Source organism: Uloborus diversus, chromosome 8 (assembly GCF_026930045.1).
Source record: "Uloborus diversus isolate 005 chromosome 8, Udiv.v.3.1, whole genome shotgun sequence".
Lineage (NCBI taxonomy): Eukaryota > Metazoa > Arthropoda > Arachnida > Araneae > Uloboridae > Uloborus > Uloborus diversus.
The window spans coordinates 130,111,189-130,124,741 of record NC_072738.1 but is presented as its reverse complement, the minus strand read 5'-3'; the positions used below and the strand labels follow the sequence as shown (position 1 = coordinate 130,124,741).

The following is a 13,553-nucleotide window of genomic DNA, read 5'->3' as shown; positions in this document are numbered from 1 at the left end:
TTTTTACACTAACATTTTAGCATAACCTCTGTAAATCCTTGTGTGCTGTTTACTATACTCTGTTCAGCAAAATGATTAACAAAAAGAAAACAAATTGGTTGCTAAAAAGTTTACCACTTTTGGGAATTTTCTCTGCAGTAAAAAAGTGAACTAGAATTTGCCATATGCTTGGCACTGATTTATTATTGTCCACCAGTGGTGCAACAAATATTCTGCTTCGGCAGAATACCTAGTTCACAATTTTTCCGCATTATTCGCCTTTGTTAAATAATGTGAAATAATGTAACTTGTTTTGACACTTTGAAAGTTTTATACATTTTCCATTATGCTTATCATGCTTCATGGACATTTTAAGTGAAATCTTGTTTTATTAATGTGCATTGTCATTTTTAAGGATATTCAGTAATGAGTGTCAACTAAAAATGTCTGTGCTACAAATCTTGAATATGTATTAACACAGAGCTGCCAACTTTTGAAAACCTAAATTAGTAAAAATTTAAAAAATAACAACGTAAAATTGCAGATTACTGCATTCACGTGTTTTGAAGTTACAAGAAAACCCTTTTGCAATGCGAAATAAGTGAGCATATGGATAAAAAGACTCGTAACTAAAGCCTTTTGTTCGTGGATGGGCAGATAAATGTATATTTACATATATATACATATGCATATATTTTTTCCCTAGCACTTTAGGAAAGTTGATACTTATTTTATCTTATGAAAATTTTCTTTCTCTTTTTTAAAATCATTTTAGAAGTAGTTACCAGATTTTGTGTACATTTGGTGCATGTACTGAATACCTGGTTCTGACAGTGGCGGATCCAGCCGATTGTTTTGGGAGGGGCCATCCGAAATTTTTGAATAAACTCCCCAGGGCCAAATTTAGCTCTATGCCGACCCTAGGCAAATTTGAAATTTGCCACCCCCTTCCCCCGAAAAGAAGCAAAATATCCTTGACTCAAAAAAAAAAAAAAAAAAAACGTAAAAAAGTGTTTTCCAGATTCAAACTGTCCAACTTATGAAGAAATGATGGCGTTTCACATTCTGAGGCGCCCCGATGAAATGATCACAGCGATCTCCCAAAAAAATTTTTATTTGGCAATTTTGCTGACGATTCGGCAAATGCAGTATTGAAAAACATTTGACTTTCATAAGATGTGTGAAAGTAATCATTATTAAATTACGAGAAAAAATTGTCTCTGTGGAAAATGAAAGAATGCTAATATTTTACTTTTAAGAATAACAATTTAATTCAAAAAATATATATTATACTAGCAAATTTGCCGCCCCTGAAAAGCTTGCCGCCTACGGCAGCTACCTAATCTGCTTATTGGGAAATTGGGCCCTTATAACTCCCCAGAAATGTTATTAAAATGAAGTTTTAAAATCTCAATTTTCCGGGCATTGAGACATTAGGTGAAGGGGTGGATTTAGGAATCTCCCTCGAAAATGTTTCAAAATTTAAATTTCGGAGTAATTTTTGAAAATTAGGAAACTAAAAACGCATTTTGTCTATTTTTGATGATGTACGGAGAAAGGTCAGGTTTCGGGCGCTGGCCCCAAAATACTTTTTGAAAATAAAGCTTAGAAAACAAAATATTCGGTCATTATACATTGTGAAATTAGAAGAGGAGGGATGCTCTTCTAGCTCTTCAGCTGTTCAGCCTAAAAATGCACCTTTAGGTAATGTTTGCTTACATTTAAGGAAGTGTGAAGGTGCTTAGAATCCTTCCTTCCTGGAAGTATTTTGCCTTTGAGGCTCTAAAAATTCGATTTTTAACTATATTTTTACATATTTTAGAAAGGGATGGAAGATTCATGAGCTCCTTCAAAAAAAACCTCCTTTTAAAACTATCATCACGATATAAACTAGGGAGGGAGGGGGTCTTATCAAAACTCGTTTGTAATTGAAGTCCCAAAAAAATTCATTTAAGTTGCTTTTTAGCAAGTTAAGTGATAAGGGTTGGATAAGCTAGTTTCCGTTGACATTTTTACCAAATAAAAGACTTAAAATGCAATTTTTTTGCTACATTTCAAGGCATTTGTGAAAGGGCATGGGAAAAGGGGCTTCTCCCCCTAGTTTCGAAATTAAAGCCATAAAAACGAAAATTTAGGCTCTCTTTGGTCTTGTAAACAATAGGTATACGCTGAGAACAGCAGCATTTAGAGATCGTTCAAGTGTCTGTAGTTGGAATCAAGAAATGATGTAAAAGATGGAGAAAAATTTCGGAAATAAAAGTTTTGTTTTGAGGATAGGGATATCTCCCAATTAAGGCCTATACTTCTTTTTCAGTAAAATACATGTGTTAAATTTTGCTATCTTCTCATAATATTTTTTTCTTTTTTTTCCTTAAAAAAATTCCTACAATCACAAGGCTTTGGGAGGGGCCATGGCCCCCATGGCCCCCCTCTAGATCCGCCCCTGGGTTCTGAAAGGATTGATTACAGAATTTTGTTCTTACCACTTTAATGACCATTTTGCTCTTTCTAATGAAGGTTCTAGGAAAGATAACAGTCAATTTCTCTTTTACTTTGAACTGAGGTCTCTGTCGAGGCTTCACTATGTGGTTGACTCGCAATTTTGTAAAAATATTCCTACAAAAAATTAAGTGTTTGAAAGTGGTACAATTTTACCAGAAGTATTTTGTTCAGCCTCTTTTGCTGGTTTCATGCTGATGTTTTTAACCCGCTATTAGTTTTAATTTTACTGCTGTGTCCTTTGCTTGAATTTTGTTGAAGGAGAGCAGTTTGAATTTGGTATCAAAAAGTGCAATGCAATATAATGTTCATGGTCTTGAATTAATAAAAATTGCTTCTCCAAGCTTTGTTCAAGAATACCTTTCATGGTACCTACACCAATCAAGTATGTAGATTTATCTAAACATAATTTGATATTTTTCCATTGGAATAATTTCAAACTAAATTTTATTGTTGTAGATTGTGCTTTGTTATTGCTAATTGTAGTAAATATATATATAATAGAAATTTATATAATGCAATTTCATGCTGAATCATTTCATTTCTTTATTTCTTTTTCGTAACCTCTGAAACGTTTTATGAAATATTGCCTCTAATAGAAAGATTTATTCGTTTAAAAGCTTAAGTATAAATTCTTATGCTTAAAAAGTTCTGAAAAATATGTATATCCATTTCACAATGCCAATTCCACTGCCGATGAATTGTCTCTTTGCATATGCTGTGAGATATACCTACCTAATATACAATACTGATTGAAGGAGAACTGTTTGGCCTCACAGGACATCATGTGATTGGCAGTGAACATGTTAATATGCATGTTGTTATGAATTTTATTGAAATATTGACATGCATTAGTGGACCTAGAATATTTTTAAAAACTGCATTTACATTTTTAAAAAATATGGTAAAAATACACTAATATTTAACGATTGAGCCAACAAAAAAGGGCTACGCTCAATTCATATAGCAGCAGTGTTATGTAATTTTTTTGATCACTTGGAGTAAAAACCATTTACAACCTAATATCATAAAGATATTAAAATTCCAAATAACAATAAGAGTTTTAGACTCGGGTTAGTAAAGGGGCTCCTTGTAATTCAAAAATTTAGGCACACACAATATTTCCATGTTTTCTTTTTTTTCCTCTAAACTTTTGTAATCACCTTGTCAGTAGTATGTAAAAAAATTAGAGTTTTCTTAAGGAATGCAAACAAAAATTTTATTGGTGATGGGTTTTAATCATTGCAGTCAGGAAATTCCCTATTTTTTAAAAGGTAATCAATTGTCTTTCATTTAGAGGATTTGAAGCAGCAAAATTTTTTTTTTAAATACACTCAATAATAAGGTCACATACTGTATGGAGCATTACTTATTTCAGGTATTACAAGTTGAAGATTACAATCAAAACCCTCACAAAGTAGCCAAAGAAATTCATAAAAAATGTCTGTTTGGTCAAGCTAATGGAACAAATACTGAAACAAAATCACCATCATTTGTTGATAGCGGCTCTTTATCAAGAGCTATTATTTTGGGTTCGTAGAAATTTGATTATTTCCTGCACTTTTTGTAATTTTTGTAGCATTAATGTTATATAGCTTTATTAAAATAATATATTTTGTATAAAATTTTTCTTGTGCCTTTGCCTTTTTTTCAGTGAAAAATTTTCTTAAAATTATTTGAAAGTACAGGTCTTTTCAAATTCCTATGAACTCTCATAATTAAATTCTTGTCTTCTAATTAAACATATATGTGTGTGTTATTGTTATGCAAACACACATATCGGCTAACTTCACATTGCTGGTAATGTGTTCTGTTCTGGGTGAAATTAATAATTTGAATTGAATATTTCTATTCATACATAATTTTTATTAGCTCTTTCATATACATAAATATATTTCATTTGTTATTTTTACTAACAAATATAATAGTTCTTAAGAAGTGCAGTTGAATTAAATGAAAGTTTTACTGTGTAACAAATGTGAAAATTAAGAAATTTTCTGTAATTTTTGTGTTATAGCTCTGATCTGATGTGCTTCTTTTTCACCATTTCTAAAATGCATAGGGAAAATACTGTTTAATCAGTTGAACAGCCTTAATTTTGTCCTACAACTTTTGTGGTGCAGTATTTACATATCTTGGGATTACATTATCTACAAAACTTACTTCAGTGCCACGAACCATGGCCACGAACTTGATTTGCTTACGCACCTTGACAGTTTATGACTTTTCTGTGTTAAACCGATGCAACTAACAATTTAAGATGATCTGCTCTTAAAATTCTCCGAAAATGGAAAACTTCATATGTTGCCCATTTTGACCGCAAGAGGTGCTGAACTAAATCCTGTGTATCCAACAATCAATTGCAATGTTTCAAAGTTTCTTCATTTTTGATTGGACAGGGATTAGACATTTTGATTGCAAGAATGGAAAACAGGGTTGCCTGTAGCACCCTCTTTGTCGGCACAAGTTTCAGCGATTGTCACAGCACATAAGAATCAAGTGTGGCCAATCATGAACATAATCTCTTCATCCCTTTTGAAAATACATGCTTTCCATTTCCCTCCTTTTATGTATCCGAAATTATGGTAGTTATTGGGCATTGGGTTGGTTGAACTAGGTGACTGTGTTGGAACCTTATAGTGATCTTAATCAATTTGATACATTTGCTACTCAAAAAGCGATCAAAAATGGAACACTGAAAATTCTCAGCATATTTTTGCTCAAAATGATAAATTGAATCAGTTACATCAAAATTGTTTAGCATATTTTGTCTAGAAATGTAACTATTTAGACATGTTGAATTTTTTAATAACATTTTGTGATTGTTGTTTGGTTTCCAAAAAATGATTCTCATGTATTCTTATTCCAAATCTGAAAAGACCTTCATTTTTGCCATCATATGGTGTTTCTTTGGTTAATTTTAAGCTGCAAAATTATTAAAATTTGTCAAAAAAAAAAAAAAAATGCAAAAATATGATTGTATGTAAGTTTTTTTTTTTTTTTTTTTTTTAGAATAATAAATTTTCTTTTTTATTTACACTATCCATGTAAAATATTTCACAGTATCCAGTTATTAAAAGAATAGTGTTTATTATAGTCCCAAGAGTGTTTTTTACGTAATTGAAAAAATTATTCATAATGCTTCACAAATAACTAAAGTATTATTTTGCTTGTTAAACCTCTCAAACGAACCATTCCTGTTAGCAGCCAGCTTCACATGGCATGTCAGTTCTTTTAGACCTAGTAAGAAAATGATGTATGTTGGAATCGGCTATGTGCCTTATACTCAAGTTTTGCTCATGGCGGCACACATAGTTATAAGAAGGAGAATTTTCGGCATGAAATGTGCCGAGCAGGCCGAGTAATTTGAGTGCAAGTAAACTAAAATTTAAACTTACTCCTTTTGTTCCAAATTTGACTTATACTTGACTTTAGTGTTTTGCTTATTTTGCAACTATATACTGCAAATTTATCTTAAAATGTGTAATGAGTTTTTAATAGCATGGCATGGTAGTAAATGAATAAATATTTATAGAACTTTGACCTATATCTGGGCCAGATAGTCTGAAGGTTACTCTATTTCCTTTCCAAGTTCATGTTCTGTAACTTTTAGTGTTGATTGTAATCGACTCCTGCCAACTTACCCAAAATTTTAATCCTTTTTGCAAAAAATACATTAAAACAATTATTCATCATCATAATTAACATGTGACATATTGAAGCAAATTTTTAAAATCTATTACGTAGTTTTATGTTTAATTATTGTTGTTATTCTTCATGTAGGTGTACCTCGATTTTATGATTTAAGTGAAGTAATTTCAAATTCAACTCGCATCTGTTTAGCTACTCATCATGACCACAGTTCTGTTGGTGCAAGTGTGACTCTAAGTGTAATTATTGCATTAATGTTGCAGGTAATGTCATCTGTTTTTTACATTAAAATAATATGAATTGCTTTAAAGAAGAAATAACATCAAAAAGCACAAAATTGTTTTTTGATGTTATTTCTTCTTTACTTTTTAGCACAAAAGTATTTATTTATCTGAATTGCTTTGTTTGGACTGTGATAGCATAGAAATCTCGATCAGATTTAGGCAGTTAGAAAATACAGTAACCCCTTGTTATATCTCGCATGTCAGGGGACAAAAAAAAGTGTGATGTATCCGAAAACGCGATATAACCGAGATCATTAAAAATAGTTATCCATCCAACACACAAGAAAATTAGCATTTGCTTTTTTGACATAATTTTCATATGGTTTAGAAGTAGTTCGTGAATGTATGTATTAAAATTTAAACAAGACTAAAATTTATGAAAATTTCCTCATCAGAAAGGTACAAATATCAAATTGCGAATGAAGATGATCCTTCTTAGTTACTGCAAGATAAGAATGAACATTCCAATACCCTCTTATTAACAATAGAATCTCTTTGATTTGATGTAGAAATGATGTAAAAAGTAAAAACAACCAGATTGTTTCCCAAAAACTCTTTTACCCACCTAGATCATTCTTCCTTTCTTTGATGCAACTCCCGATTTGTGCATCCAAGCACAAATCTTTCTGTACTAAAAGGTTTCTTCTACTTTAGACTAGTGTGATACTTGCCTGCTGTCTCTCACTAATTGTAAAGTACAATACAAAAGAAAATGTCAAGTAGTTTACAAACCATCTTTAACTGAAATAGTCTGCAAGTATGTACATTTAGATGACAGGTATTGCTGCTGCTTTTCCAGCAAATTCAGAGAAATAGAAGCATTTTTGTATTGTTCATTGATAAAATAAAGAAGAAAGAGACCTTTTCTGAGTGTAATGCTAATACCAATATGTTTTCACAAATGGTTTGAAATTAAAAGCAAGTTTTCTTTTTTCTTTGGCTTTAATATTTCGGGAGACAGAAAAAAACAGCGATATATCCAAATGAGCTATATAACAAGGCGCAATGTAACGAGAGGCTACTGTACATTAGCAAGTTGAGTTTGCATAGCACATGTTTTCTTTTTGTCATTTATAAATAATAAATAAATATAGTTGAACTCTCTTAATACAATCACGGTTCAAGCGGGCATTTTAATAGTAAAGTTTTTCTTGGTATTTAGTAACGTTAAAAATATCACATATAATACATTTTTTAAAATTTCGGCGAAGACAAAGATTTCTGAGCTTGTCACTAAAATTTTTGCAATTGAATACCACAATTAAAAAAAAAACTCTTCAACATTTCATGCAGTTGCAGAAAATCCAAAAGATAGAAATGTACATTAAATATTTTTGTATAGAGAATAAAGCCCATACACATGCTTGCCTGTAGGCATTTCAATTTGCTTAGCGATAAAATTGTATACCTTTTGTTGTGGAGAACCACCTTAATAATTTTTATGAAATGTGGCAAAGAAATGTTGAAGGCAAATGAGAAAGTGAGAAGCAAAGAGATGTAAGTGGACATTTTCAAGTTTTGAGCAAAACGCATTTTAAGATAACGTCCTAGGTAAGCTTTCATTGATTTTTTTTTCTAAATCATGCTCTACAGCAGTACCTACCAGGGCTGCTAGTACTATCTCTTGCCCCAAGACAGAGGAGAGGTTCCCTGATTATTTGTATTGGTTTTCTCCAAATTTTTAATTTTGCCACTTACATCCCTTTGCTTCTCACTGCCTCAAATGGCAATAAGCGTTTTAAGCCAAGTTTCTGTAGATGAAATTTAATAGTCCTAAAAACAACTGAATATAAAGGATTTTTTCCCAATAATGTTACATTGAAGAAGTTAAATTATTCTCTATGTAACTAGATTAAAATGTTTGTATCAGTAATAACGCAATAATAAAACAGTAGAAATTCTGTTTAAAATAGATATGCTTTTTTATATTTTTTCACAACTATACTTTTTTGCATTTTTTACAATATTTTTTTTTTTTTTTTTGGAATGATTTATTTTGAATTAATAGTTATACTTAATGTAGATACATTTACAATGTTTGAAGGAAATGCATTTACATTTCCCAAAATAAGTTAATATTTTTTATTTTAAATTGGCATAACATTGAAATAATACACTTACATTTTTTAAACAAGTATTTGGTATTCAGTCAATTATTCTGTTCGATTTTTAAACGAATATACAGTATTCAGCAAAATATGGTATTTGGTGCATCTCTACATGCAATTGTCAAAATATGGAAGCACCTATAAATATAAATCTTGTTTATGAGCAGATTTCATATTAATAACGATCTGTTCACAAGTGTTTGAACAGAAAATCAATCTATTGTCATTATAAAGCAAGATATATGTTTGCAGCATGCATGTCAGGTAAGCAGTAGGGTCATTCCATGTCAAATCAACAAGGCACACAAATTGGCCATCTCAGATTTTCAGGAACCTTCAGTAACCTTTCTTTTTCAGCATCTTGAGTGCACATGTAATTTTCAAAATCCAACGATTATAATAATGGGCAATCTTAAAATTTGTTAAAAAGCAGTTTTTTTCTTGGGCCATGTCTTAAAATGCGGTTGCTTTAAGATGAAAATTCAATTTCTATGAGAGCTGTAAAATTGAATCATAGCTCACCATGCATTTTAATTTGATGCATAATCAACCACAGTCCTAGGTTCAAGCAGGGAGTATGTTTATGATGGCTGTTGTGAGAGAAACCATCCCTTCGGTTTCTTCCCTTCGGAGAAGTTGTCTCACAATGACATTGAACGTATTCAGCTGGTCATCCTAAGAAGGATTCCTGATTTTTTCTGGAGATCACATGCCAAAAATGCCATGCCAACTGGGAACCACAGAGAGGGCTCCATCGCAATTTGGGCATCAATCTCATGTTTTTCTAACATTGTATTCCCAGAATGCCTAGTTGCTGCATTATATCAAACATTGAGGCATGGGGTCCAAAAATGCCTGAGAGACTAAAAAAATTCCTTGGCAACAAGTTCTTGCTGAATAAGAATCTTTCAGAAGCAACAACACTGATTTTTCCTGTAAACTCTTGAGAAATAATTTGTCTGGCACCTAGGATTTTCTCCTGGCTCCCAAGATTTTGAAATCTTTGTAGGTCAAGGTGTAGGTAGGGCAGATACAATGAGTGCCTTGTGATGAGGATTAAAAGCAGTTTTAAAAGTACACATTTTAGCAGTTTAGACCCAATATATGTTTCTATTTTTTTAATTTTACTTACAAAAGAGATTTATCAGATTTTTACAATTTATCAGGTTTATTACACAGATTTTGGAATTAAAATAAATAATGGTGCTGATTATGAAACTTTTCTGAGCACTTACTATGGGAGTGGAAAATTTAGTTTATGTTTCTGATGTCTCCCTTTTTTTCATGACATTTGTTTTTAACATTTCAGGGTAAATTCTCTCTTGAAGATCCTTTAGGTGTTGAAGAATTAATAAATGCTGCTGTTCAGCATGGTGTTAATCATATTGCCGAAGAGTCTGTTGCAGCTGATTTTGCTAGGCATTGCTCCGTGCAAGATTTTTCTTGGTGAGTATTCAAGTACAGTTTAAAAAATTTGTTAAAGATTAATTCTAATCTTTGAATGAAATGCACTATAAATGTATTTTTAGGCATCTATTTTTGTCCTGTAAACATATTTATTTTTTATGATTGTTCATATTAGTCGATATGGTTCCGAAGATTGTTTTTATGCATTTTAACTTCTTTATGCATCAGCCCTATTTTTATACTTCTGAAATTGGATTCCATCTGCCTCAATAAACATTTCATTTTTTTTTTTGCTATAAGATTTTACTACGGGCTTTAAAATCAATAACTTTGTGTTTAACATTATTTTTAACCTTTCTTATACTTCAAATTCTTGCTCAACTTGCACAATGCAAATTCACCATTTTCTTGTGACCATTAAAAAATTTAATTCCAGTTGTATCCGAGTTAATTCAAGCCATTGCTCAAAAAAAAAAAAAGTATCATTTTTCACCTCTGTTTATCTTACATTTAAGCAGATTTTAGTCCAAAAAGTTAACAAAGGACATTTAGAACAGCAATAATAGAATATAAAAGTTAGTTTTCTTCTTGAATTTCCATAACCTTATTAATAAATAGGCAACATTTTTTAAAGTAAATTCATAGACACTACTAGTTATACTTGTTTTAATCAACTGTTTATTTAATTATTAATCCAAGAATCTTTTTAGCCTATAATTAAATGTTAGTTTTTGTATTTTTTAAAATTTTTTGCTTTTTATAGTATTGAAGCATCAGAAAAAGAAAAAGCATGCCATCCTTTTACTTCTCTTGCTGCTGCTTTTGTTGCATTGCGTCAAAAAAGTGATTTTAAGTAAGTTTAATTCATATATAAAGAAATCTATTGAAATGTTCATACATTTTAATTTATAAACTGCATCTTATAAAGTTTTAAAAGTTAGTAAGATACATTAAGAGATTCTGAGCAACAAATTATGTGTACTTATTAGTTTCCAGTGTCCTTACGAAGATATCCCTTCTATTTCAATTTTTAAATCATTCAAACAAACCTATTTCATGCTACATAATGCCAGTATAAAGTAGCAATTAACCTAATTTCCCAATTACTGTGAATTTCTCAAGCTAATATTTTTGTTTTTGTGCTTTTCATCTGCATTACATTAATTTTGATTGTCCCTTGCACATTTTTAACAAAAAAAAAAGAGAGAGAGAGAAAATTGTTTAAAAATATCTTTTGAACACATTTCACTATTTGAACTAGAATTCAATATTGGGAAAATGCTAGAATCACCTACATCAATTAAAACCTAATGTATCCCATGTCTGCAATATTTAATAAAATCTATTATCACTCAAAAAAGAAGACTAGTGATTGAAAAACAGTAAATTATGAATTTCTTTAAAAACCAGTACTACTTTGAAAACTTACATTGAAAAAACTGCATTCCAAAAGGGATATATTAATCATTTGTTTTACTTTCATTCAATAAAGCATGTATATTATTTAAGCAATAGCATCACTACGACTGGCGGTTCACCCTGGGTCACACCCTTCTAGAGGTTACACACAGAATGGACTTTTGAGTTTATAAAAAATAGAAACACAGTAGATCCTTGTTTTACGCAGATGAGTTTCGGTTTTACACCGATGCGGCAATGCAAACAGTTAAAATTTTCAGCTCTTTCAAAATCCAAACTCCTAAAGATTTCAGATTATGCGTAATCAACTGCATTTTGGCGTGCTAATAATCGAGCTTTGGCCACTGGAGACATTTTATGCGATTGGTTCCAGAGCTCTTTCCAGAAGTAAAGTTTTTGAATTCACACAGGTCAGAACTCATCGTAAGAAGAGTTTTAGGAGTGACAAGGGAGGAAAAAACCAACGAGGATACTGAGGTCAGTGACACACAACCTAAAATGTTGGCATTGAAAATTTTGAGCCATTTCTAGACAATAGAAATGATTTTTCTGATTTGTTAGTGAAGGAAGATTCTATCATGGAAATGTGACGCAAGTGATCATAGATGCGTTATTCTATCATGGTAGGTTCTATCATGGAAAGATAGATTCATAAGATTATATTATGGAAATGATCATGGATGTGTTAATGCTTCAAAGAATTACAGAGAAAAATTCTTAATGACTGCCAAAAGACTATCATTGCCAGCTCTTCTTTATAAACAGAACACGAAATTAATTTATGTTTTCTTTTATGTTGTGCATAAAAATCGATATAAGTATATAAACTTATTATACAACTAGAAAGCCGCCTGTCATGGTATGACGAGTGAAAATTATTTCTACATTTGAACCAAGCAATTGCCTCTTTGGGGACATTTTGATAGTTAAAATTTTAATCCTAACACCAGTGGATTAACCCTAAACTCCAGTAGATAGCGTCAATTTGCATCTCCAGAGCTCATATACGCTACCTTGCTGTGATTTACAATACTACCGAAAAATGTAAAACATTCCATTCCACATGTTTTCTTTGGGGTAAATTACAGGCTTCAGGTAGTTTATAGTGTAATGTAATTTCAGACCAATAGAAAAGAAAGCTTCCTACAAACACTATGATAAATTACTGTCATTCACTAATCTTCAAAGCAAGTTATAAGTTACAGCATTTGTTTGTTTTAACTTTTTCATCCGCCATTAGACAGTGGCTGCAGTGCCCCCTATAGTATATTGAAGTTGCGAATTGTTTTAGTTCTTTCGTTTTCCTAAAATGACAGTCTTACCAGTAAAACTTAAGTCACCGGATCAAGTTCTGCCTTGTCACAATAAAGCTTTTCCATGCATGTCGAACATATTATCAAATTATCATGCCGTGGCACGAGTTTCATTGTTGAAACACCCGGGTTACTTTCCAAGTAACGGGTTATCCAAGGCTAAATTTGATCTTAACCGTTTCTGTTCCAGCAATCTCTTCTTTGTCCAATTAATATATCTAAACGGTTTCATTATTTGCAATGATTATAACATGGATTCAATATTACACGGTAAATACCACCAAACTGCGTGACATCGATCATTTGCTATTATATATGAGGTAAGGCCCCTATATATACGAGGCGGCGCATCAGCTTAAGATTAGCCTTTTTGGATCGGAGCGCGTGTTTGATTGGTGGTCTTTTCTGGCAAGGGGTATCACGTTTGGTGATTGTTCACTGCGAGCAATTATTAGCGGCACGTAATTCGTTTATTGAACAAAATATTATTTCTGCCAAATTTAACGAAATCCGAAAATTTTCTGTGGTAACCCTAGCAGTGCAACAATGAAAAATCTGATCCAAAATGGCTGAACTTAAGCTGATGTGTCGACCTATCTATATAGCGGCTCTAATATGAGGATGAAAATCTTGCCAGTGTAACAGTTAAGTTCCGGCATCAAGTTCAGCCTTGTCATGATAAAGCATTTCCCTGTATGTTAAATATTACCAAAACATATTATCAAATTATCATACTGTGGCGCGAGTTTCATTGTTGAAACACGCAGGTTACTTCCTCTTCAACTACTATTTATATGAGGATTAGTCATCACTAGAATGAAGTTTTTTGTTTTTTTTAACCTACGAAACCTAACCCCTATTTTAACACTACTATTAGGTCTCAATTTACGTGG

At 31.7% G+C, this 13,553-nt stretch overlaps 1 protein-coding gene across 1 annotated transcript in view; it reads left to right on the top strand.

The window, feature by feature from the left end:
* The window catches only part of LOC129227505 (uncharacterized), a 50,712-nt gene that overhangs the window by 29,498 nt on the left and 7,661 nt on the right, over positions 1-13,553 (top strand). The window contains exons 6-9 of the mRNA XM_054862081.1: positions 3,857-4,010; positions 6,262-6,392; positions 9,831-9,967; positions 10,692-10,781. Of these exons, the coding sequence (XP_054718056.1) occupies positions 3,857-4,010; positions 6,262-6,392; positions 9,831-9,967; positions 10,692-10,781 (512 nt within the window). The remainder of the gene's footprint in view (positions 1-3,856; positions 4,011-6,261; positions 6,393-9,830; positions 9,968-10,691; positions 10,782-13,553) is intronic.